General features: G+C 56.3%; 1 protein-coding gene across 5 annotated transcripts in view; it reads left to right on the forward strand.

Moving 5' to 3' along the window:
* The window catches only part of CFAP65 (cilia and flagella associated protein 65), a 37,037-nt gene extending 18,005 nt beyond the window's left edge, over nucleotides 1-19,032 (forward strand). For 2 of the 5 annotated variants that reach the window (XM_066279895.1, XM_066279900.1), the window contains 17 exons: nucleotides 314-442; nucleotides 1,928-2,141; nucleotides 2,450-2,578; nucleotides 7,891-8,067; nucleotides 8,344-8,410; nucleotides 8,557-8,667; nucleotides 11,084-11,275; nucleotides 11,379-11,537; nucleotides 12,979-13,122; nucleotides 13,354-13,467; nucleotides 13,673-13,780; nucleotides 15,186-15,248; nucleotides 15,477-15,679; nucleotides 16,135-16,263; nucleotides 17,167-17,643; nucleotides 18,616-18,753; nucleotides 18,837-19,032. In XM_066279895.1, coding sequence (XP_066135992.1) covers nucleotides 314-442; nucleotides 1,928-2,141; nucleotides 2,450-2,578; nucleotides 7,891-8,067; nucleotides 8,344-8,410; nucleotides 8,557-8,667; nucleotides 11,084-11,275; nucleotides 11,379-11,537; nucleotides 12,979-13,122; nucleotides 13,354-13,467; nucleotides 13,673-13,780; nucleotides 15,186-15,248; nucleotides 15,477-15,679; nucleotides 16,135-16,263; nucleotides 17,167-17,643; nucleotides 18,616-18,753; nucleotides 18,837-18,999 — 2,717 coding nt within the window. In that variant the 3' untranslated portion in view covers nucleotides 19,000-19,032. The remainder of the gene's footprint in view (nucleotides 1-313; nucleotides 443-1,927; nucleotides 2,142-2,449; nucleotides 2,579-7,890; nucleotides 8,068-8,343; nucleotides 8,411-8,556; nucleotides 8,668-11,083; nucleotides 11,276-11,378; nucleotides 11,538-12,978; nucleotides 13,123-13,353; nucleotides 13,468-13,672; nucleotides 13,781-15,185; nucleotides 15,249-15,476; nucleotides 15,680-16,134; nucleotides 16,264-17,166; nucleotides 17,644-18,615; nucleotides 18,754-18,836) is intronic. The other 3 variants (XM_066279897.1, XM_066279896.1, XM_066279898.1) reach the window with 3 other exon arrangements.
* The last annotated feature ends 1,602 nt before the right edge of the window (nucleotides 19,033-20,634 follow it).

The raw sequence follows: 20,634 nt of genomic DNA on the forward strand, positions 1-20,634 counted from the left end.
GTGGCGTCGGGCTGGCCCAGTCTGAGCCTTAGCTTTCTCACCTGTAAAATGGGGCCCCTGGCGGCACCTGCCTCAGAGACTGCTCAGAGGAGCAGAGTGTTTAGCGGGTGCCAGTGACACAAAGACAGAGCCCTTCTGTCTTGGTCTGAGGAGAGGGACCCTGCTCCCCGTTTTCCGGCCCAGAGCCGGCTCCGTAGCCAGTGCTCCGCGGGCCGGGAGGGTAGCTGGGAAGGAGCAGGCGGGGAGGCAGGGCCTCCCTGCACTGCGTTGAAGGCCTCTCTGCTCTCGATCCCACGCCGTCACCCCTGAGCAGCTCTTCAGCTGGACCGCACAGAGGGGAGCATGCCACCCCGGTCTCAGGACACCATCTGCCTGACCGCCTGTCCCAACCAGCGGTCCCAGTACTCCTGGACCATCAGTTACTCTCTCCTCTCCCACAGAGGTACCTGGGCCACCTGACCGGGAGCCAGTGCCTGGAGGAGAAGGGGAGGGCTGTGTGAGCAGGAGTGGGGTGGGGGTGGGTACGCCTTTGGGTGACTGGTACGCATGCCTCATAGCAACCACCTGTCTGTGCGGGTGTCTGTGTGTCCGATGCCTGAGCTGTGAAGGACTCAGAGTACAGTGGTTAGAGCTGTGCTAATTGAAAGAGTGATTGTAGGCACATCCTCAGCTGCCTTGGGCCTCAACTTCCTCCACAGTGGAATGGAGTTGTTCCCAGACTGCGCCAGGGCACGGAGTGGTGTCCAGGGCAGCACAGAAGGGCGGCTTAGCGTGTGGACTCGAGCCAGACTGCCTGGGACTGGAGCCTGGCCCCTACGCTTATTAGCTATGTAACCTTAGCAAGTTTTTTAACCTGCCAGTACCTCAGTTTCCACATCTGTAAAATGGGAATAATAATGGAGCACAGGCAAGAAAAAGGAAAGAAGTACTGATACAGGTTACCACATGGTGGAACCTTGAAAAGATTATGCCAAGTGAAAGAATCCAATCACAAAAAGCCACGTACATAGCGTGTGATTCCATTTATGTGAAGCATCCAAATGGGCAAATTTATAGCAACAGAAAGTAGATTAGGCTTTACCAAGGGTGGCGGGAGGGGAGAATGAGGAGTGACAGCTACTTGGTACTGGGTTTCTTTTGGGGATGATAAAAGTGTTCTAAAATTAGATAGCAGTGATGGTTGCACTGCTCTAAATATACAAGAAAACTCTGAATTGTATGCATTAAAGGGTTAATTTTATGTTATATAAATCATGTGGGGTTTTTTTTGTTGTTGTTGTTGGTTTTTTTTTTTTTTGCTTCTTCTTTTCCAAGTGAGAAAAGGGGAGATAGAAAGACAGACTCCCACATGTGCCCTGACCGGGATCCACCTGGCAAGCCCCATCTGGGGCTGATGCTCTGCCCATCTAGGACCATGCTCGCAACCGAGCTATATTTAGCACCTGAGGCAGAGGCTCCATGGAGCCATCCTCAGCGTTTGGGGCCGATGTGCTCAAGCTGTGGGAGAGGAAGAGAAAGAAAGAAAGAGGAGGGAGAAGGGAAGGTGTGGAGAAGCAGATGGTCACTTCTGTGTGCCCTGACCAGGAATTGGACCCGGGACTTCCATACGCCAGGTTGACGCTATACCAATGATCCAACCAGCCAGGGCCATAAATTATGTTTCAATAAAGCTGTTAGTAAGAACTAACTTGAACACAAACACGATGCACATCACATATAGTGGTGTGCGTGAAGCACCCAGGATGGTGCCTGGTACATAGAAGTATCAGACAAGGGCTAGCTGTTGTTGGAAACGTCTCAGAGCCTGGGAGACATCCGCTGTTCCTGACAAGGGTCCTGGGGCAGGTTGCCCAGGGCTCCTGCACAACCCACCCTATGGGAGCCAGGGGGTGAGCGCACCCCTCTCAGTCACATCCCTGTCCCCCAGATAACAAGGTTGGAGAGAAGCAGGAGCTGTGTCGTGTCTTCCTGACAGCCGTGTACCCCATGCTCTCCATCCGGAATGTGTGCTCCATGGGCAGCACTGAGGGCATCACCCGGAGGCACCTATGGCACCTCTTCTCCTTGGACATGCTCAACAGCTACTTAAAACATGACCCCTTCCCTGGAGAGCTCACCTACAAGGTGCCCACCCGGCACAGGTGAGCAGAACCTGGGAGACGGGGGAGGGGGAGGGTCGGGGCCCGACTGGGGATGTTCTTGGAGCTTTCTGTCCACCCCCTCAGCACAAGGCCCTGTCCAAGAAGTGGGCCCTTACCTGCCCCCTAACTTTTGCCCATCCGGGGAGGGGCCTGGAGAAGGCAGGGGTTGCCTTGACGTCCGAAGCACTAGCCCACCTGCCCAAGTCTCTGCCCCCCACCTGTAGGGAGCAGAGTGCTAAGCCAGTGCCCCTGGGAGGGCCCTGCTCTGTTCCCGCCCCTGTCTGAGCCCCTTTCTCTGCTCCCTACAGCACGAGTCGGATCCCCCCCGTCCTCACCTCTCTGAAGCTCGACTTCAATTTTGGGGCAGCGCCAATAGAGGCGCCACCCTCTGTGGTGCTCCTGGCTCTGAAGAACAGTGGTGTGGTGTCCCTGGACTGGTATGGCTGGCGCGGAGGGGCTGGCTGGGGGCCTGGGAGGCAGGTGCGGGAGGCCTTCCCTTGCTGGTGGTAGACCTGGCTGCCCGGTGCCTGTGGAAGCAGGTACCCCATTGATGGGGTGCGGAGGCCGGGGTGGGACTGGGGCTGCCCAGCAGGATGCAGGACCTGTCACTGGCTTAGACACGTCAGGTCAGTAGGCTCAGCAGTGGTGGAATCACAGTGCTGGGGACAGGCACTGCGGCCTCAGTGAGCGAGGGGCACCCCCTGGAGACAGGCACTGCGGCCTCAGTGAGCGAGGGGCACCCCCTGGAGACAGGCACTGCGGGCTCAGTGAGCGAGGGGCACCCACTGGAGACAGATACTGCGGCCTCAGTGAGCGAGGGGCACCCCCTGGAGACAGGCACTGCGGGCTCAGTGAGCGAGGGGCACCCACTGGAGACAGGCACTGCGGCCTCAGTGAGCGAGGGGCACCCACTGGAGACAGGCACTGCGGCCTCAGTGAGCGAGGGGCACCCCCTGGAGACAGGCACTGCGGCCTCAGTGAGCGAGGGGCACCCCCTGGAGACAGGCACTGCGGCCTCAGTGAGCGAGGGGCACCCACTGGAGACAGGCACTGCGGCCTCAGTGAGCGAGGGGCACCCCCTGGAGACAGGCACTGCGGCCTCAGTGAGCGAGGGGCACCCCCTGGAGACAGGCACTGCGGCCTCAGTGAGCGAGGGGCACCCCCTGGAGACAGGCACTGCGGCCTCAGTGAGCGAGGGGCACCCCCTGGAGACAGGCACTGCGGCCTCAGTGAGCGAGGGGCACCCCCTGGAGACAGGCACTGCGGCCTCAGTGAGCGAGGGGCACCCACTGGAGACAGGCACTGCGGCCTCAGTGAGCGAGGGGCACCCACTGGAGACAGGCACTGCGGCCTCAGTGAGCGAGGGGCACCCCCTGGAGACAGACACTGCGGCCTCAGTGAGCGAGGGGCACCCACTGGAGACAGGCACTGCGGGCTCAGTGAGCGAGGGGCACCCACTGGAGACAGGCACTGCGGCCTCAGTGAGCGAGGGGCACCCACTGGAGACAGGCACTGCGGCCTCAGTGAGCGAGGGGCACCCACTGGAGACAGGCACTGCGGCCTCAGTGAGCGAGGGGCACCCACTGGAGACAGGCACTGCGGCCTCAGTGAGCGAGGGGCACCCACCGGAGACAGGCACTGCGGCCTCAGTGAGCGAGGGGCACCCACTGGAGACAGGCACTGCGGCCTCAGTGAGCGAGGGGCACCCACTGGAGACAGATACTGCGGCCTCAGTGAGCGAGGGGCACCCCCTGGAGACAGGCACTGCGGGCTCAGTGAGCGAGGGGCACCCCCTGGAGACAGGCACTGCGGCCTCAGTGAGCGAGGGGCACCCCCTGGAGACAGGCACTGCGGGCTCAGTGAGCGAGGGGCACCCCCTGGAGACAGACACTGCGGGCTCAGTGAGCGAGGGGCACCCCCTGGAGACAGGCACTGCGGCCTCAGTGAGCGAGGGGCACCCACTGGAGACAGGCACTGCGGCCTCAGTGAGCGAGGGGCACCCACTGAGCATCTGCTCCATGCCCGGCTCTGTGCTTTATAACCCTTTCTCCGCCAAGACTCCCTCACTCCAACTGGGGGAAAAATCCTCCTCTGCTGACTCTTTCGCAGATGGGAGGCTAAGGACTCAGCAGAGTCGGGTTTAAACCCAAATTGGACTCTGTCCAACTCCAGAGCCCCCACCTTCACCGGCTAATCAGCAAGGCTTTGAACTGCTCCTGGGTACCAGGCACTGCGCTGGGCGCTGGGGCACTCTGACAGAGCCCCGTCCAGCAGGGACAGCAGGGTAGCGTGGGGGGGGGGTGGACAGAAGTCTGCTGGCACGGTGCTGTCGGGGAGGAAGGTGTGGCTGCGCGAAGCCGCCGGGGTGGAGGCTTTGGCCGCAGGGCAGGCTACACTCCTCTAGTCACTGGGGCCCAGGCCTGGAGACCTGAGTCCGCCACGCTCGGCCCTTCCTGTGCTTGGCTCTCCTCCCACTGGGGCCCAAACCTGTGCCCAGTAAACATCCCGTTTCCATGCCAGGGCCGTTTCTTGTTCTTCCTCCCTGTCTCTGCCACGCGCCTTGATTTCCTAGTAAACTTCCTTTTGATGACTTCCAACTTTCTTTGGCTACACGGAGGTGAGGAAGAAGCGTCCCATCTGGGTCAGGCTTGAGAGTGAGCGAGCCAGGAGTCCAGCCTGGGCGGGCAGTGCGTGGGTGAGAGTGAAAATATGCAGGCAGGGGCATCTGGGACGGCAGGAACCCTCCTGCCGCAGCGGAGAGTCTCAGGGGCCTGGGGGCTGCATCAGCCGGGTGCCAGGGTTGCCTTACTCTCTGGGTTACCCTGCCCCTGCCTGTGGCAGAGGCAGCTGGGGGCGCTGGCTCACCGGGCAGCCCTTGGATGAGGAGGGCTGGGACTGTGAGTAACGGAGGCTTTCTGACCCCAAATGACTGAGGAAGCTTGGCAGGCAGGGCTGCGAGCCTGATGGGAAAGGCCCAGGGCCCGCTTTGAGCTCTGGATCCGCCATTCACTGGTCTCTCTGAGCGGCCGGGAGCCAGGCCCGACGGAGCTGGGGGGGGGGGGCAGGAAGAGCTGCACTGGCCTGTGCCCCGTGTGGAGCAGGGTGTTTTGGTGGATCGTGTGTGCCTGTGTGTTTGGGTAGGAGCAGGCCAGCTCACACTCTCCGTGGAGAGGGTCCAGGTTGCTGGAAACCAGGCGAGAGGAAACCCAGGCAGAGTGCCCGCCGAGCTGGGCCCATCCATTAGGGGATCATTTGAGGCTCAGGAAGGCCTTCTGTGCTCCTTCCAGGATTCCGAGCTCAGGGAACCTTCCTCGGACGGCTGGACCCTCCCAGGCTTTCTGTGTGTGTGCTTCCGTTCCCTTCCTTAGAAGGCTGTTTTTGAAAAGCCTGGCTGGTCTCCGCTGAGCTTATAAAGAACAAACCGAAGGCTTAGCTCCTGCCAAGACCAGCAAGAGACGGGGAGTGTGCACTCGGCCTAGAGGTGGCGGCAGGCGGGACAGACAGACTGAGAACCCCAAGGATGATGAGGAGAGCCTGGGAGAGAGGGAGCCACGTCACCGGCCCCTCCCTTCGAGCCTTCTCTGCTGCTGCTGCCCTCAGCGGTGTGAGACGCAGGGCCTTGGACTGCAGGGGGCTTCCCTGCAGGGGCTGCTTAACATGGTGTTCCCTCATTGCTCATTAAGTCACTGGCTAGATCTCTCCTGGGGCTTCAGAAGCACAGGGTCTGGGCTAGCCCTCAGAATAGAAGTGCAGGGGAGTGAGCCGGCCCCCCAAGGGCCAGCGGGCTCTCTGAGCGGGCAAGCCTTTTGGTGCAGGGTGGTCTGCGCTGCGGAAGCCCTGAGGCCACTCCACTCTGACTTTGGACATGGGGAGGGGGCAGATTGGAAAGGCTTCCTGGAGGAAGCTACAACTAAGCTAGGCCCTCAACCTCGGGGCTGCAAAGAACCTTCCAACAGAGCACCTGGTGTGCACCTGGGTAGGAGGAAAGGGCACAACATACGCAGAACATTGATAGGGTAGGAGGGAAGTGCTTGCACGCACTGGGGAAGCGGGCAGGGGCCAAAGTCTCTAGGCCATAGGATCCTTCTCCTTCTGAGCGTTTGGACTTCTGAGAACAGCGATGGGATGGACTATGGGAGGAAGGGCAAAGACACCGTCTACTTTTAAGAGCCGTCACTCTGATCTGGGTTGCAGAGAGAGAAATGGATGAGCAGCTTGAGGCAGGGGGCAGGTCGGGAGGCTGCTGTCTCTGCGGAGTTGGGGTGCTCACACTAGAGGATTGGCCAGGAAAGGGGGCTCAGAATTATTTGGAAGGGGAGGCTGGGTGAGATCAGAGAGGGAAATGGAGGTGATGAAACTACTCAGACGACCCCATAATAGCAAGATCTCTACTGATCGATATTCCCTAGATAAAATGACAAAAGCAGTCCATTCACCTGTAACAAGTCAAATGATACAAGAGTGATGGAAGAAATTCCCCAGCAATTCCCCCCCCAGTCCACCTTGCGGGGTGCTGAGAGCTTTCTCTCTCTCTGCACTTGTACAAAATACAGACCCAGGGACAGTTACAGGGTTATTCTGTTTCTTTCATTTCATTTTATTTTTTATGGTAACAGTATAAAATGATACATATTACTTTCTGCTCAATATTCTATCAATAACATTCCCTGTAGATTAATACAGATCAGTATATAGCTCTAACTCATTGCATAATATCCCATTATAGGGATGGCCCTTACTATGGCTTTATTGGAGGGCGGTAGTGGTTCCCAGTGCTTTTTTTGCCACCACAGAGATGGTTGTGATAAACCGTGTGTGTGTGTGTGTGTGTGTGTGCGTGTGTGTGCGCACGTGTGCACGTGCATGCAGGGATTTATTCCTGCAGGTTACTTCCCCAAAATAGGATTTCTAAGTCAAAGGGCATATACACTTTTCATTCCAAGTTTTTACAAAAAAAGGTGGTAGCAGTTTCTTCTCTCCTGACCTATTTTTGAGGGTGTCTTTTTTCCAAACTTAATGAACTTAGATGTAACTCTTTCACATTTCTGATGTAAAAATACTTCAGGCTCACTGGAGGGGTTTTGATTTGCTTTGCTCGGCTCCCTTCGAGCCTTTTCGGAAGTGTTGGCCGTTTTGTTTTCTCCTCTGACTTCTCCCTGTTCGTAGCCTCTGCCAGTTTGGGGCCGTCTCTGTGCCAGATCTCAGATTGTGACCCTGGGACCCCCTTGCCACTTGTTTCTCAGCTGTTGAGAGTGCAGGGCCTACTCGACTATGCCAGGCATGCCAGGAATTAACCGACGCCTGGCTTTGCTTCAGATTCCAGAGCGCTGGTCCTGCTGGGTTACCTGTTTTCTGCCCTGTGCTCACGCTGGCCTGGACACGGTCCCGCTTGGGGGCCCTGGTTGGCCCTGCTGGCATTCTTAGGTGTCTCAAATGGACCTTCCTAGGAATTTTGTCATAGAAACCCCTCCAGGGTTAATGGCCGGCTCCAAGTCACCCACATATAAAAGTGACCTTCTTGACCCCTGGCAGCCACAATGGGAGCCCGGCCTTCACTTCCTGGTTAGTCATTGGCTGTGAGAATCCACCACCAACCCGTTTGCCCTGCCATGCATGGGACAGTTTGCCAGATGGCAGGATGAAGTAGGGAGGCATGAAGGAGGCCTCCAGCATTCCTCGTGGGGCTCAGAGCTCCTGCCTCTCTATTCCGACTAAGAGGCTTCACTCCTGCTTTGCACCCCTCTCCCAGGACCTTCCTCTTCCCAAATGACCAGCACATCGACCTGGACCTGTGGGCGGAACAAGCAGAGCTCGACTCCACCGAGCTGCACCAAATGCGTGTGCAGGACAATTGCGTCTTCTCCATCAGCCCCAAGGCCGGGAGCCTGAGTCCTGGGCAGGAGCAGGTGGTGGAGCTCAAATACAGGTGCTCCCCCCACCACCCCCTGCACTATGGCTCCTGGAGCATCCAGGCCTTGCACTGTGTGATTCCAGGGCACCCTGAGCAGCCGCCACCCTGGGGGGACCCCCCTTCCCACCTGCAGGGGAGGTTTAACTCCCCTCCTACCCCTTCCCAACTCAGGGGCTTCCATGTGCTCCCAGCGGGTGGCCAGCTCCAAGCCACAGGCATGCTGTGATCATTTGTTCTCCCACTGGTACCAGGGCTCCCTAACTCATTCTGGACCTGTGTCCTCCCTTCCAGCCACCTGTTCATTGGCACTGATCGCCTCCCCGTGCTATTCAAGGTGTCCCACGGCCGGGAGGTCCTGGTGAGCCCCAGTGCGGATCCTGTCCTTGGAAAATCAAGAGAGGAGCAGGGAGTTATGACCCCCAGAGAGCAGGGATCTGGATCTCTCTGCTCAGGGCTTCTCTTTCCCCCGGGGAAGGATGCTACCCACGAGCCCTCTATTTCCAGCTGAATTTCGTAGGCGTGACAGTTTTGCTGGGTCAGAAGTACGTGCACTTCACCTCCACTAGCCACCAGTTCACCCCTGTCTCCATCGGCGACACACTGCCCCCACGGCAGGTCAGTGGCCTACATCGTCCTGGTCCCCAAGAGGCCTGCGTGTTGATCTCTGTGCATCTGCAAAAGTTCTTGACAGGGTGACAGAAACACTGCCTTCCAGAAGCCCTCACTCTAAAAGGGAGGGCTGGAGGCTGAACCCCGAGATTGGGCAACAGGAAGAGACCTGAGTCGAGAGGCACCGGTTTCTGGGTGCCTGGTGCTCAGCCCTCTGCCAGGCCCGCTCCTGCGCAGAAGAAGGGCTTTGTCTTCTCTTCTCTCTGGCACAGGGTTCTTCAGACTTCTTTGACCATGAACCGCACGAATATGTTTTGGGAAATAACCCAGTACTTAATACACATACAACCGATCATAAATCAATACATACACTACTACATGCAAAGTACTCTGATGTGTTTTTAATTATTATATTCTGTTCCATTTCTTTAAATGCTGGATATGACCCATTAAATTAGTTTCATAACCTGCTCACTGATAGGTCTCAGCCACAGTTTGAAAATCACTGCTCCAAGAAGGACATCTTTCTGGAATATGAAAAACTTGAATGCGAATTCTGATGAGGCTGTAGGGTTTTCTTTATTATTTGGAGCAGACCCAGTTCCTTTGCTGTGAGAATGTACATTGGAAATCTCCAAGAAGGGAACATAGTATTTCCCCAAACATTTCACAGCTCTGAAATTTCTAACCATTTAGAATCCCTTGGGTTCCTGGGCAGGGGGCCTCAGCCACTCAGCCTGATGGGCTTCCAGGACCTGAGGGGGGTCGCCAGCCCAAAGCTCTGTTAACATCCCTACACCACCCTTTACCCCACTGGCTTCCCAGGAACCCCACTTGGGGCTGGCATGCCCAAGCCTAGAGAGGTCCAGACACTCAGAGAAGAAGGCAAGGACTCAGTGGCCCCAGCCGAGCTTTCCAGAGTGACCAGACCACTCTCCTGTGGCCCTGACTGCAGACAATGGAAAATACCCTCCAATCTGCAGCCATAGACTCAGCTGTGCCTCCAGTCAAACTCCACAAGCGTGGCAGAGCTTTCTCTCTCACTCGGGAGGTGATGACAGATTATGACCTGGGCTGGCAAGGGGGCAGTGGAAAGAGAGAGAAGTCAACAGGTTTAATTTACATTTTGGAGGTAGCATCGTTGGGACTTGCTGGGCGCCGGGTCTGGGAAGTAAGAGGAAGGGTGGGGTTGAGGGTGTATCTGACTACTCCTGGCGCGAGCTCCTGGGACTGCAGTGCCATTCACTGGAGGGAGAAGCCCTAGAAGGGGCTGCAGGTCTTAGAGTGAAGACATTGTTTTGGCCAAATGTGGAATACCTGAGACACAAGCAAGAGAGGTGGTCAAGTAGAAGCTGGTGTTGGGTCTGAAGTCCAGAGGGCGGGCAATCTAGGCTGGGGGAATAGTCAGCACATTGAGGAGTGGGTGCTGAAAAAGATGAGAGGTCTGGGTATCAATCTAGATGAACTCCTTACTCTCTCTGTCTTCTGTTCTCTCATCTCTAAAATGAAGGATTAGGCCAAGAGGTCTCTGATTTCTTCCAGGACATTCTGTGACTTTCAGACATTGAAGTTAATCTTGGTGGCCCGCATACCTTTCCTTCCACTCCCTTGTCTTCCTTTAAGTAAGACTGGCTCTAATAGCTACAGAAAGTGGCAGCCTCACAGCTGATTAGAACCAGAGCCTAGAAAGGGATTAGGAGTCGGGATGGTGCTTGCATGGACATTTCCCTAAATTCCAATACTAAGGACATGAGCATGAGTGTTCCCTTAGACCTTGGCAAAGGTAAATTGAGAGAAAATAAAATAAAGATTACAGATTATCTTAAAATGGCACAGGCTGATGGCCCTGGCTGTTTGGCTCAGCAGTAGAGTGTTGGCCTGGCGCGTGGATGTCCCAGGTTCAATTCCCCATCAGGGAACACAGGAGAAGCGCCTATGTGCTTCTTCACTCCTCCCCCTCGCCTTTCTCTCTATCTCTCTCTTCCCCTCCCACAGCCAAGGCTCTATTTGAGCAAAGTTGGCCTGGGCCCAGAGGATGGCTCCATGGCCTCTGCCTCAGGCACTAGAATGGCTCAGATTGCGGCGGAGCAATGCCCCAGATGGGCCAAGCATCACCCCCTAGTGGGCTTGCCGAATGGCTCCCGGTCAGGAGCATGCAGGAGTCTGTCTCTCTGCCTCCCCTCTTCTCACTTCAGAAAAATACAAAAGAAAAAAAAAGTAGCACAGGCTGAGAAGATAGTTACATACTTCTTCTTGGATGATGAAGCCACAAGGGAAATCTGAGGTATTTGGGGAGCTCTGGGACCAGAAGTGTGACATTACAGAGATCAACCTGCCCTCCCGCAGTGGACACAGCATCCCAGGCTCTCTGCATTGCTGCCCTGGGCTGGTTGCGAGGTCTCCCTGTCCCTGCCCCCTGCAGATATATGAGCTGTATAACGGTGGCTCGGTGCCTGTGACATACGAGATCCAGACCAACATCCTGTCGCAGGTTCAAGAAGAAAATTTTGGTCACCCCATCTTCTGCTGCCTCAACCCCCAAGGGGAGATCCAGCCAGGCACCACCACTCAGGTCCTGTGGATCTTCTCCCCCATCGAGGCCAAGCCCTACGCAGTGAGCAGCAGCTTGGGCTCTCGCGAGGTGGAGTTCGGGGTTGGCTTCCTCAGCAGGCCTTGCTCTGACCAGTCCCCGCCCCCCGACCTTCCTAACTTCCCAGGTGGACGTCCCCATACACATCCCAGGATGGAACTCGGCCGTAGTCCAATTCCAGGGAGTGGGCTATGACCCCAGTGCCACAAAGGACACAACCCCTTTCCACAGTATCTCCTCATGGGACAACAGCTCCACACACTCGAGGCTGATGGTTCCTGGACAGGTAGGGGGAGGGGGCTGGGAAGACCTGAGTCCTAGGAGGAGCCTGAGGGCCCAGGGTGGCTAGTGCAGCGGGATGGGGAGGCGGGGAAGGAAAGGAGAGGATGTTGAGAATGGAGGGATACGGGACGGAAGCCTCCGATACAGGAGGCAGACCAGCTCCAAGACAGGCTTACCCTGCCACCTAGTGACCACAGGTGTCCCTGCTCCAGCCACTCTACCTTCCTCTCTGGGCATTAGGATGGGGCTATTAGAAGGGGTAGAAAGAAGTTCTCCCATTCTAGGGCTCCAAGGTATCATCTTCAAATAGAACAGCCACCCCTGGACCTAGATGGGTTTTGCTGAAAATATCTAGGGCCCTTAACACTACCTTTCAATTCACATACTCCTCACTTTTGGGAGGTCTGACTCATTTATCCATCCACTCATCTATCCCTCTCTCCACTGACCAACATGCCTATTTACTCATCCAGGTGTCTGTCCACCCATTCACCCAGTTCTCCATCCATCCTTCCATGCACCCATCCAGTCACTATCCACTCCTACGTCTGCCTGTCCACCCTTCTGCTCCTACCCTTCCTGGACTCTCACTGCAGGATGAGCACTGTGGAGGCCCTGGGAACACAGAGAAGAGTCCAACAAAGCCCCAGCCGTGGAGGCACTGGGTCTGGACAGAGAGAAATTGCCCCTTTCATGTGGCCTCAGGCTTGCCAGACACCCCTACAACACGGCTCCTGTTCTCTGCCCAGTGACAACATCAACAGCTGATCACCCATTAATTTACAACCATACTTCAAGGACTCAAACTATGTTGACTTTAGTTCTGTCTTCTCTAAGCCAGTTCTGATTTCTCAGCCTTACCAAGCCCGTTTTCATTGTCAAAATCATAAGCTTCAGAGTGAGACTGGCTGGGTTTATCCAGCTGCACCTGTGAGACCTTTGGAGAAAATATTTATGCTGTCTGAACTTCAGCAGCATATCTGTAAAATGGGGGCAGTGGTAGTACCTATATCAGGGGTTGGGAAGCTTTCTGGCTGAGAGAGCCATGAACGCCACATATTTTAAAATGTAATTCCATGAGAGCCATACAACGACTTGTGTATGTTACACATTATCCAATAAAAATTTGATGATGTCCTGGAAGACACCTGTGATTGGCTCCAGCCACCTGCAACCATGAACATGAGCAGTAGGAAATGAATGGATTGTAATACATGAGAATGTTTTATATTTTTAACGTTATTATTATTTTTATTAAATATTTGTCTGCGAGCCATAGGTTCCCGACCCCTGACCTATATCATAGGCTATTGGGAGGATCACGTGCGTGTAAATTACCTAGCGTGGTACCTGGCCTATGGAAAGCACTCAGTAACTGCTGGTAGTTGCTATGGTTATTATTTCTTCACCTCCCAAAGTTGCTATTGTGTTGTTTCCCTTAACAGAATGTCTTCCTGTCCCAGTCTCACATCTCCCTGGGAAACATTCCTGTCCAGAGCAAGTGCAGGCGCCTGCTGTTCCTCAGAAACATCTCCAGGAACGAGACGATTGTCTTCGTCTGGCAGCTGAAGCCTCTAGACTTTGGGGAGGTGAGAGTCCCTGGTGTCCACAGATCCAAGCCTCCAGTGGGGCTCCAGACCTACCCCAGCTCTCCCCATCCCATTCCATCCTGTCCCGTCCCGTCTCATCTTGTCCCCTCTCACCCCACCCCATGCTCTGCCCTCCCATCCCACCCTTTCCATCCCACTCCATCCCATCCCCTCTCCTCTGTCCCAGCCCCTCCCAATGAAGCCCCAGAGACTCCTTCCCCAAATCAACAGGTGTCCGTGAGCCCCATGGAAGGGAGGGTGGCCCCAGGAGAGACGGTCCCGTTGGTGGTGACTCTGAAGGCCTCAGTGCATGCCAGTTTCTACAGCCTGGATCTGGTATGCAAGGTAGGACCAGCCCCGGAAAAGCCAGGATAGAGCATAGCTTCTAGCCCTGGGGGAGGGGGGATATGGGGAATGGGGGTATGAGATCCCCAGACCCCCAGAGAGAGCCAGCCCCGGGAAGAGTAGGGGCCCACAGCACAGGCCAGGGCAAAGCCTGGACACAGGCCCCCCAGACCTTGGTCTTCTCCCTCCTGGCCCTGGGCCACAGGTGTACCGGCAGGACCTCCTGCAGCAGTACCATAAGGAACTGCAGGACTGGAAGGACGAGAAGGGGCAGCAGGAGGTGAAGCTCACTATCACGGACAGGAAAGTGACGGTGAGGAGGGCAGAGCGGGCCTTGAGCACCATGACTGGCCTTACCCGAGGGCACAGAGATGGTGATCCGAGGGGGTCCCACATGCAAAACTGGCCAGCCTGCCCTAAGAGATTAGATTTATTTTCTCAGACTAAACATAGCATCTCCCCCAAGAAACTCTTGCACACAGAAGGCTGGCTGACTTTTCCCTGCTTCGTGTAGCTAGTATTTAACAAGTGCCTTCTAAGCACTGGGTACTGGGGACTAGGGAAAAAGAGGCAAAGCCCACCTTCTGATGGAGGGTAGTGCAGCCTGGTGGTTGCGGGTGCAGGCTCTGGAACAAGTTGCCTGGTTTGGATTCCTGGCTTTGACAATTTCTAGCTCTGTGATCTTGGTCAAGTTATTTAACTTCTCAGTTACCTCAGCTAATCGGCTTCACAGTAATTCAGAGGGGCGGAGAGGAGAGAAGATGGGCTGTGAGTTGTGAATTGTGGAAGCTGGGTGGTGGGTAACGGAAGATTCTATGTAGCATTCTCTACAATTCTGTGTATGTCTGAAATTTCCAAAATTAGGAAGGTTAGAAATGAAAGTTCTGTCTGACCTGTGGTGGCGCAGTGGATAAAGCACTGGCTTGGAATGCTGAGGTCGCTGGTTCAAAGCCCTGGGCTTGGCCGGTCAAGGCACATGTGAGAAGCGGCTGCTTCTCACTCCTCCCCTCCGTCCCTTGCTCTCTCTCTCTCTCCTTTCTCTAAAATCAATAAATAAAATCTTTTTTAAAAATATCTTTTAAGAAATAAAAGTTTTAAAAATATTTTTAAGTGCAAGTAAAATATCTGCTCTATAGCACTGTTGGGAGGATTAAGTGAGTCGATACACGTAAAGTAGCTACAACAGTGCCCAGCCCCAGTAAGCATTCACTAAACGTTCTATGAGCATCTGTCCGGGGAGACCGATGAGAAAACAGGTCTTGGTCCCCACCACCACCAGTTTCACAGCCTTTCCATGCTGGCATGTTTGTTCCTTGATCACCTCTGTGTCCACCACATTGCTCCCCTCTGAAACTCTGACCCAACTGTGAATGTAACCCATATCTGAGGTCACAGAAGAAGGGAATTCTGAATTAAGTCTTAACAAGGGAGGCCGTTTCCTTATCACACCAAATCACAAAGCTCCAGGGTGCAAGGAGCTCTTCCGGGTCAGCCTACACATATTTGGTGGCATCTTCTCTTTCCTTCAGTTGGATAACCAGACTTTCCTTGTCTGTAGGTTGTACTTCCCTAGGGAAGGCTCTGGAAGAAGGTATGGCTAGGACTTGGGCAAGAACAGGAGGGCAGCAGGTCCTAGCATTGAGTTCAGGCCTTTGGTGGGTCAGCGGGAAGAGTAGAAAGAGAAAAGATTCCCTCTGGGCCTCTTGTATCCTAAGCAGGGGTCCCTTTGCTTCCAGAGAAGAGCATGTTGTGCAGCCTGTGAACCTACAAGGAGGTACAAGGTAAGGCCGTAAGCCCCAGGCCCATCTCCTTGGATAACCTGAGTGGGTCTTTGCTCGCTCTTAGAGATACCTCCAACCCCCGGTCCACCTTCTAGAAGGGAGGGATGAAATTGACATTGGGTGAGGTCAAACCCTGTGTGGCTCAAAAGGCCTGGTTGGGGGCTCGGGACCCATCAGTGATGGGAGTGCAGTCCCCAGACCCCTGCTATCATGTCCCCCTTTCCAAAGACGCTGCCCCCCATCAAAAACCAGCAGTCTCTCAATGGGCCCACCAGCCGGAGTCTTAAGATCCCAAAGGAGGAGATGTCCTGGCCATGCCTCCAGCTGCCCGCACCAGGCGTGCTCTGCTTGGGCCTCACCGCCCGCGCCCACGCCATCGACTATTTCCTGGCCAACTTCTTCTCTGACTTCCCACGACACTTCTTGCACTGGTGAACTCTCAGAGAGAGAGGGGTCTCTTCCCTCTGCTCTCTACCCCCATCTCCCATCCAGAACAGGGGCTGCCCAGACCCAATCCTTACCAAGGGCTTGGAGCAGGTGCACTGGTGGTGGTGGGGTGCTAATGGAGTGTTGCTGCCCAAGATGCTCCCATTACTGCTTAAGCCCTTTTGAGGATGGGGCAAAGAGCCAGGGCCCCCTGTGGAACCTACGTAGGCCTCCCTCTCCCTCCTTCCTTCCTTTCCAACTTGGAGCCTCTCCAAGTCCTGCTCCGACTCTGAGGGTCGGGCTTAGTTCCCCAAATGCAGCAGCACCATGTCTGGGTTAAGACTGAGTCCACCCCAAACTCATCTATGTCCTCTTGACTGTGAGGCCACCACCACTGCTCATGCCCCCAGCCTTAGCATGGTGGCTTGCCCAGGCCACTCAATGTCATGGCCTGCCCCAGGGAGCTGCCACAGAGGATGTCCATCCAGGAGGAGCCAGAGGCTTCTGAGAAAGAATCCCCCGATAAGTGGGCCCCTGTCTCTGAACAGAAGAAGCAACTTCTGGTCGACTGTCTCACCGCCATCATCAGGTGACTGCTCACCCCCTGGACTCTCACCTCCCTATCTCTCTAGTGCATTCAGTCAACTTGGGTCTACCACACTTCCTGGAGTTTCAGCTCTTGCTTTCCTGAAAAATAAAACTTCCTCACAAGCTTCTTCCACTGGTAGCCCTAGGCCCTCCAGAATGGCACATCTGTAATGGAGCTGGCTGGAGGCATCATCAGGGCTGGGTCCCGAGCTCTGCCCTGTCCACAGCTGGTAGATGAGCTCTAGAGCTAGTTCACGTTCCCCAGTCTTCCTGTCCCTCATCTGTGAAACTCTGACTTCCTGGCTCTGTCTCTACCGTATAATGTTCACCTCTAAGACTCCATGGGGTCCAGAGATGGCTTCCTCTAGAGCAGGGGTCCCCAAACTTTTTACACAGGGGGCCAGTTCACTGCCCCTCAGACCGTTGGAGGGCTGGACTATAAAAAAACTATGAACAAATCGCTATGCACACTGCACATATCTTATTTTAAAGTAAAAAAACAAAACGGGAACAAATACAATATTTAAAATAAAAAACAAGTAAATTTAAATCAAGAAACTGACCAGTATTGCAATGGGAACTATGGGCCTGCTTTTGGCTAATGAGATGGTCAATGTGCTCCTTTCATTGACCACCAATGAAAGAGGTGCCCCTTCCGGAAGTGCAGCGGGGGCCGGATAAATGGCCTCAGGGGGCCGCATGTGGCCCGCGGGCCGTAGTTTGGGGACCCCTGCTCTAGAGAAAGGTGGGAAGAGCAACGGACCAAGGGCTCCCCTCTCTCACCTAGCACCTGTTTGTGGACACACTAGGCAAGAACCACAACTTGAGGAACTCTGAAACCAAAGCCTCACATGGGGCTTGAGAGCCTTTCAGTGAGAATCTTTTCCTCCTCCCTGCCACCCAGAGGCCTGCTGGAAGACAAGACCTTCCATGAGGCCATAAACCGAGGCCTGGCGGAGCAGATACCTTACTTTTGCCAGTTCTGGAGCGAGCAGTCCACCAGGCTCATGACCCAGAGCAGCAGCCTGCAGGTAGCACCAGAACTGTTTCTGTCCTCCAGCAGCTGGGAGGACAGGGAAGGCAAGGGGCAGGAGGAAGACAAATGGAGTCTGGGGAAGCCAGAAGGGGAGGAAGAGACGGAAAATGATGAAGAGGAAGAAGAAGAGGAGGAAGAGGAGGAAGAAGAGGAGATGAAAGAGGAGGAGGAGGCAGGCAAGAAGGAGCTGGAGGAGGAGGAGGTGATGGAGGAGAAGGAAGATAAGTTGACCGGGACAGGAATTAAGCCTATGTTCCAGGAGTCTCTCCAATGGCAGTGGCAGCAGCAACTGAAGGCCATAATGAAGGAGGAGCAAGAGCAGGATGAGAAGGAGGCCACGAGCCGGTGAGTAGCCAGACCCAGCTGAGGGTTTGGAGGGGGGCTGTGTGCAGAAGGATCCTGCAAGGCGAGGTAGACTGGGGCAGCCTCTACTGCGTGTCTCTTCTAATTCCGTGTGCACTGGCATGATGTTGGAAGTATAAGACCCGGGTGGAAGTAACATATTTCCGGTGTATAAGATGCACCCTTTTCCAGAAAACTGGAGGTCTAAAAACTGAGTGCGTCTTATACAGTGGTTGTAGGTTTTTTTACTTTCCTTTCCCACTTTTTGCACTTTTTTTGTGCTCATTGTTAAAGACAGTGATTCGTCATCAGACACAGATGAGGACAAGCTAATGGATGGGAGTTCTGACAGTGATGAGGAGTTGTATGAATTTTATGATGAATAAAACTTGAGTTCAATAACTTTATGTAATACATTTTTTTTTTCAAATTTTGGACCACAAAATTAAGGTGCGTTTTATACATGGGGAAATACGGTATTTACAGAATGGTGATCTGAGCTTTAATTTTTTCCCCCAAGATCTGCCTGTTAACATTCACCATCACACCACTTCAAGGAGGGTAGTTGTAGTCTTCAAGATCTCTTGATTGAGTTTCCAGAACCAGGAGAGAAGTGCCCCCTCTTCTTGAAACTGCGCTGTGGTGGCTTTCTGTCAGGGTTGGGGTTCCCTAGGACCCACCTTGTCCCTTCTGCACTCTCACTGCTGCGTGCTTTTCTCCAAACCTGGCCCTGAGAGAGGACTACCATTGCCTAGGTTCGAATCCCACCACTGTCCCAGCTGTGTGTTATTTGGCAATTTAGGCTTATAGGTGTTTGTAAACTGGAACCAGGATGCCTCCTAGTCTAGGGAGGGTGGGAAGTGAAATGAGAATCCAAACAGAGTGCCCAGCACGCGGTACAGCTCACAGGAAGCCCCCGGAGAACGCGCTCATGGCGGATGACCACGCTGACACCAGCGCCCTGGTCCCCCGCAGGCTCCCGGCTTTCGCTAACCTGCAGGAGGCACTGCTGGAGAATATGATCCAGAACATCCTGGTGGAGGCGAGCCGAGGGGAGGTGGTGCTCACCTCGCGGCCGCGCGTCATCGCCCTGCAGCCGCTCGGCGTTCCCAGGTGGGGGCACTGGGGCACTGACGGCGCCGGAGGGGCGCCAGGGGTGGCGGGGGCAGCAGCTTGGCCTGAAGCCTCACCCTCAGCCCTACCTGGGGCTTCATATCTTACAGGATTCCGACTTCAGACCTGCTGCCGGCGGCGCCCCCTGAGTCCCAGCAGAGAGTGGTGCCCCGGCTGGTCGTGGCACCGCCCCCCACCGACTCTTGGAACAGGCCGGAGGCCAGCTCCTCCAGACTGCTTCCCTAGACCCTGCACGGCACCCTCCCCAGCGCCCCTCCAGTAAAGCATCTGGCCGTTTTTCTGTATCTGCCTTGACTTTCTTTCCCTGACGCGGGAGCAGCTCGCACGCGGGCTCTGAGAGAGACAGATGATGGGAGTGGCCGACGTGAACCTTAGCGACGCATGGGAGACTTAAAGGCTGGGAGGCTGGGCCTCCCCACTGTACACTGCTGCCGGCGCTGGCCCCGGGGACAGGGGAGGGCGCTTCAGGTGGGACCCAGCTGGCCTTTGCCCCGGGGCAGCCTGGTGGACAGGAACTGAGCGCCCGGCCCGGCCAGGACAGGGAGGTGCACACCCCTTCCCCGCCCCGCTTTCCCGGGGCCTACTCCGAGGCGGCCGCTCCGCCCTCGGCCTTTATTCGGCAGCTGCAGGGTCCCTGGGACTCGGCTGAGAGTCTGGAAAGAGAGGGAGACCGAGGCACGTTGCGGAGGGTCCACAGCTAAAGGCTGGGTGCGGGTGCGGGTGCGGGTCACCGCTGGACAGCGGGCCACAGTCTCGACAAGCGACTCTGTCCTGACTCTGAACTCCCAGACGCGGGGATGTCTGGCTCCCCTGGGACACCCACCTCCCACTCCCCTTAGCCCCCCGCCCCCGGCAGCCACTGTCCTCTGCTCCGCGGCTCCTCCCACCCCACCCCCGCCCCGCCGCCAGAGGCAGGTGGGTGGAAAAGTGACATCTGGTGTTGTTCCAGAGGCGCCCAGGTCCCCGACCCCCCTCCCTGACACGCGCCGCCACCAAGGCCTCGGAAGAGCTCGGCCCCGGAGCCCGGTGGGGGCGGGGAGAGGGCTGGGGGCGCTCCGCCTCCTCTGAGTCAATATTTGCCCCGAGCAAACGGGCGCCCGGACAGGTGTGAGCGTGCGTGTGTCTGTGTGTCCAGGGGCGGGGACTGGACGCGCCGTATAAGAGCGCGCCGAGCCGGGCGCGGGCACAAACTCCGAGGCGTGCGCGCCGGGGCCGAGCCAACGAGGGCCCGGCCGGGCAGGGTGGCCGGGAGGGAGGGGCAGGCCAGGGGTGCGCCCGCGGTGGCCGCCCGGCCGCCGACGTGTCAGCCGCGGAGGCGCGCAGTGAGGGGCCCCGCGCTCGCGGAAGACCGGGACCAGGAGATCACCAAGGGGCCACAGCCGGGCCCGGGCCTTCCGCTCCCGCCCCGCGACGAGCCCCTCGCACAAACCGGACCTGAGCGTTTTGTTCGTTCGGCTCGCGTGAGGCAGGGGCGGCCTCGCAGCACCCGCCCGGGGGCCCAGCGGATCGCCACGCAGACACCTGCCGCCGCCGCCGCCGCCGTACGGGCCGGAGGAGCCGCGCGCGGTTCCCAGGGCAGATCCGGCTCCCATCCGGCCCCGCCCGCTCGGCCGTTCGCTGCCCTGGCCCGCAAGTCCCGGGCGGCCGGGCCTCGTTCGGGGTACTGTGGGCCGCAGAGCAGGCTCCACCGGGTAGCACACGGGGCTGCGGCCCGGAGAAGGAGCCCTTCAGAGGCAGAAACCCAACTTCTGGTCCGACTCTATCCCAGCGACTTCTGTAGCCTTGGGCAAGTCATTCTCCAGGGCCTCTCCTGGGATTTCCCCATTTGCACAGCGAGGTCACTCTGGCCTCCCGTGAGGG

The sequence above is a fragment of the Saccopteryx bilineata genome, chromosome 5 (assembly GCF_036850765.1).
Source record: "Saccopteryx bilineata isolate mSacBil1 chromosome 5, mSacBil1_pri_phased_curated, whole genome shotgun sequence".
NCBI classification, from domain to species: domain Eukaryota; kingdom Metazoa; phylum Chordata; class Mammalia; order Chiroptera; family Emballonuridae; genus Saccopteryx; species Saccopteryx bilineata.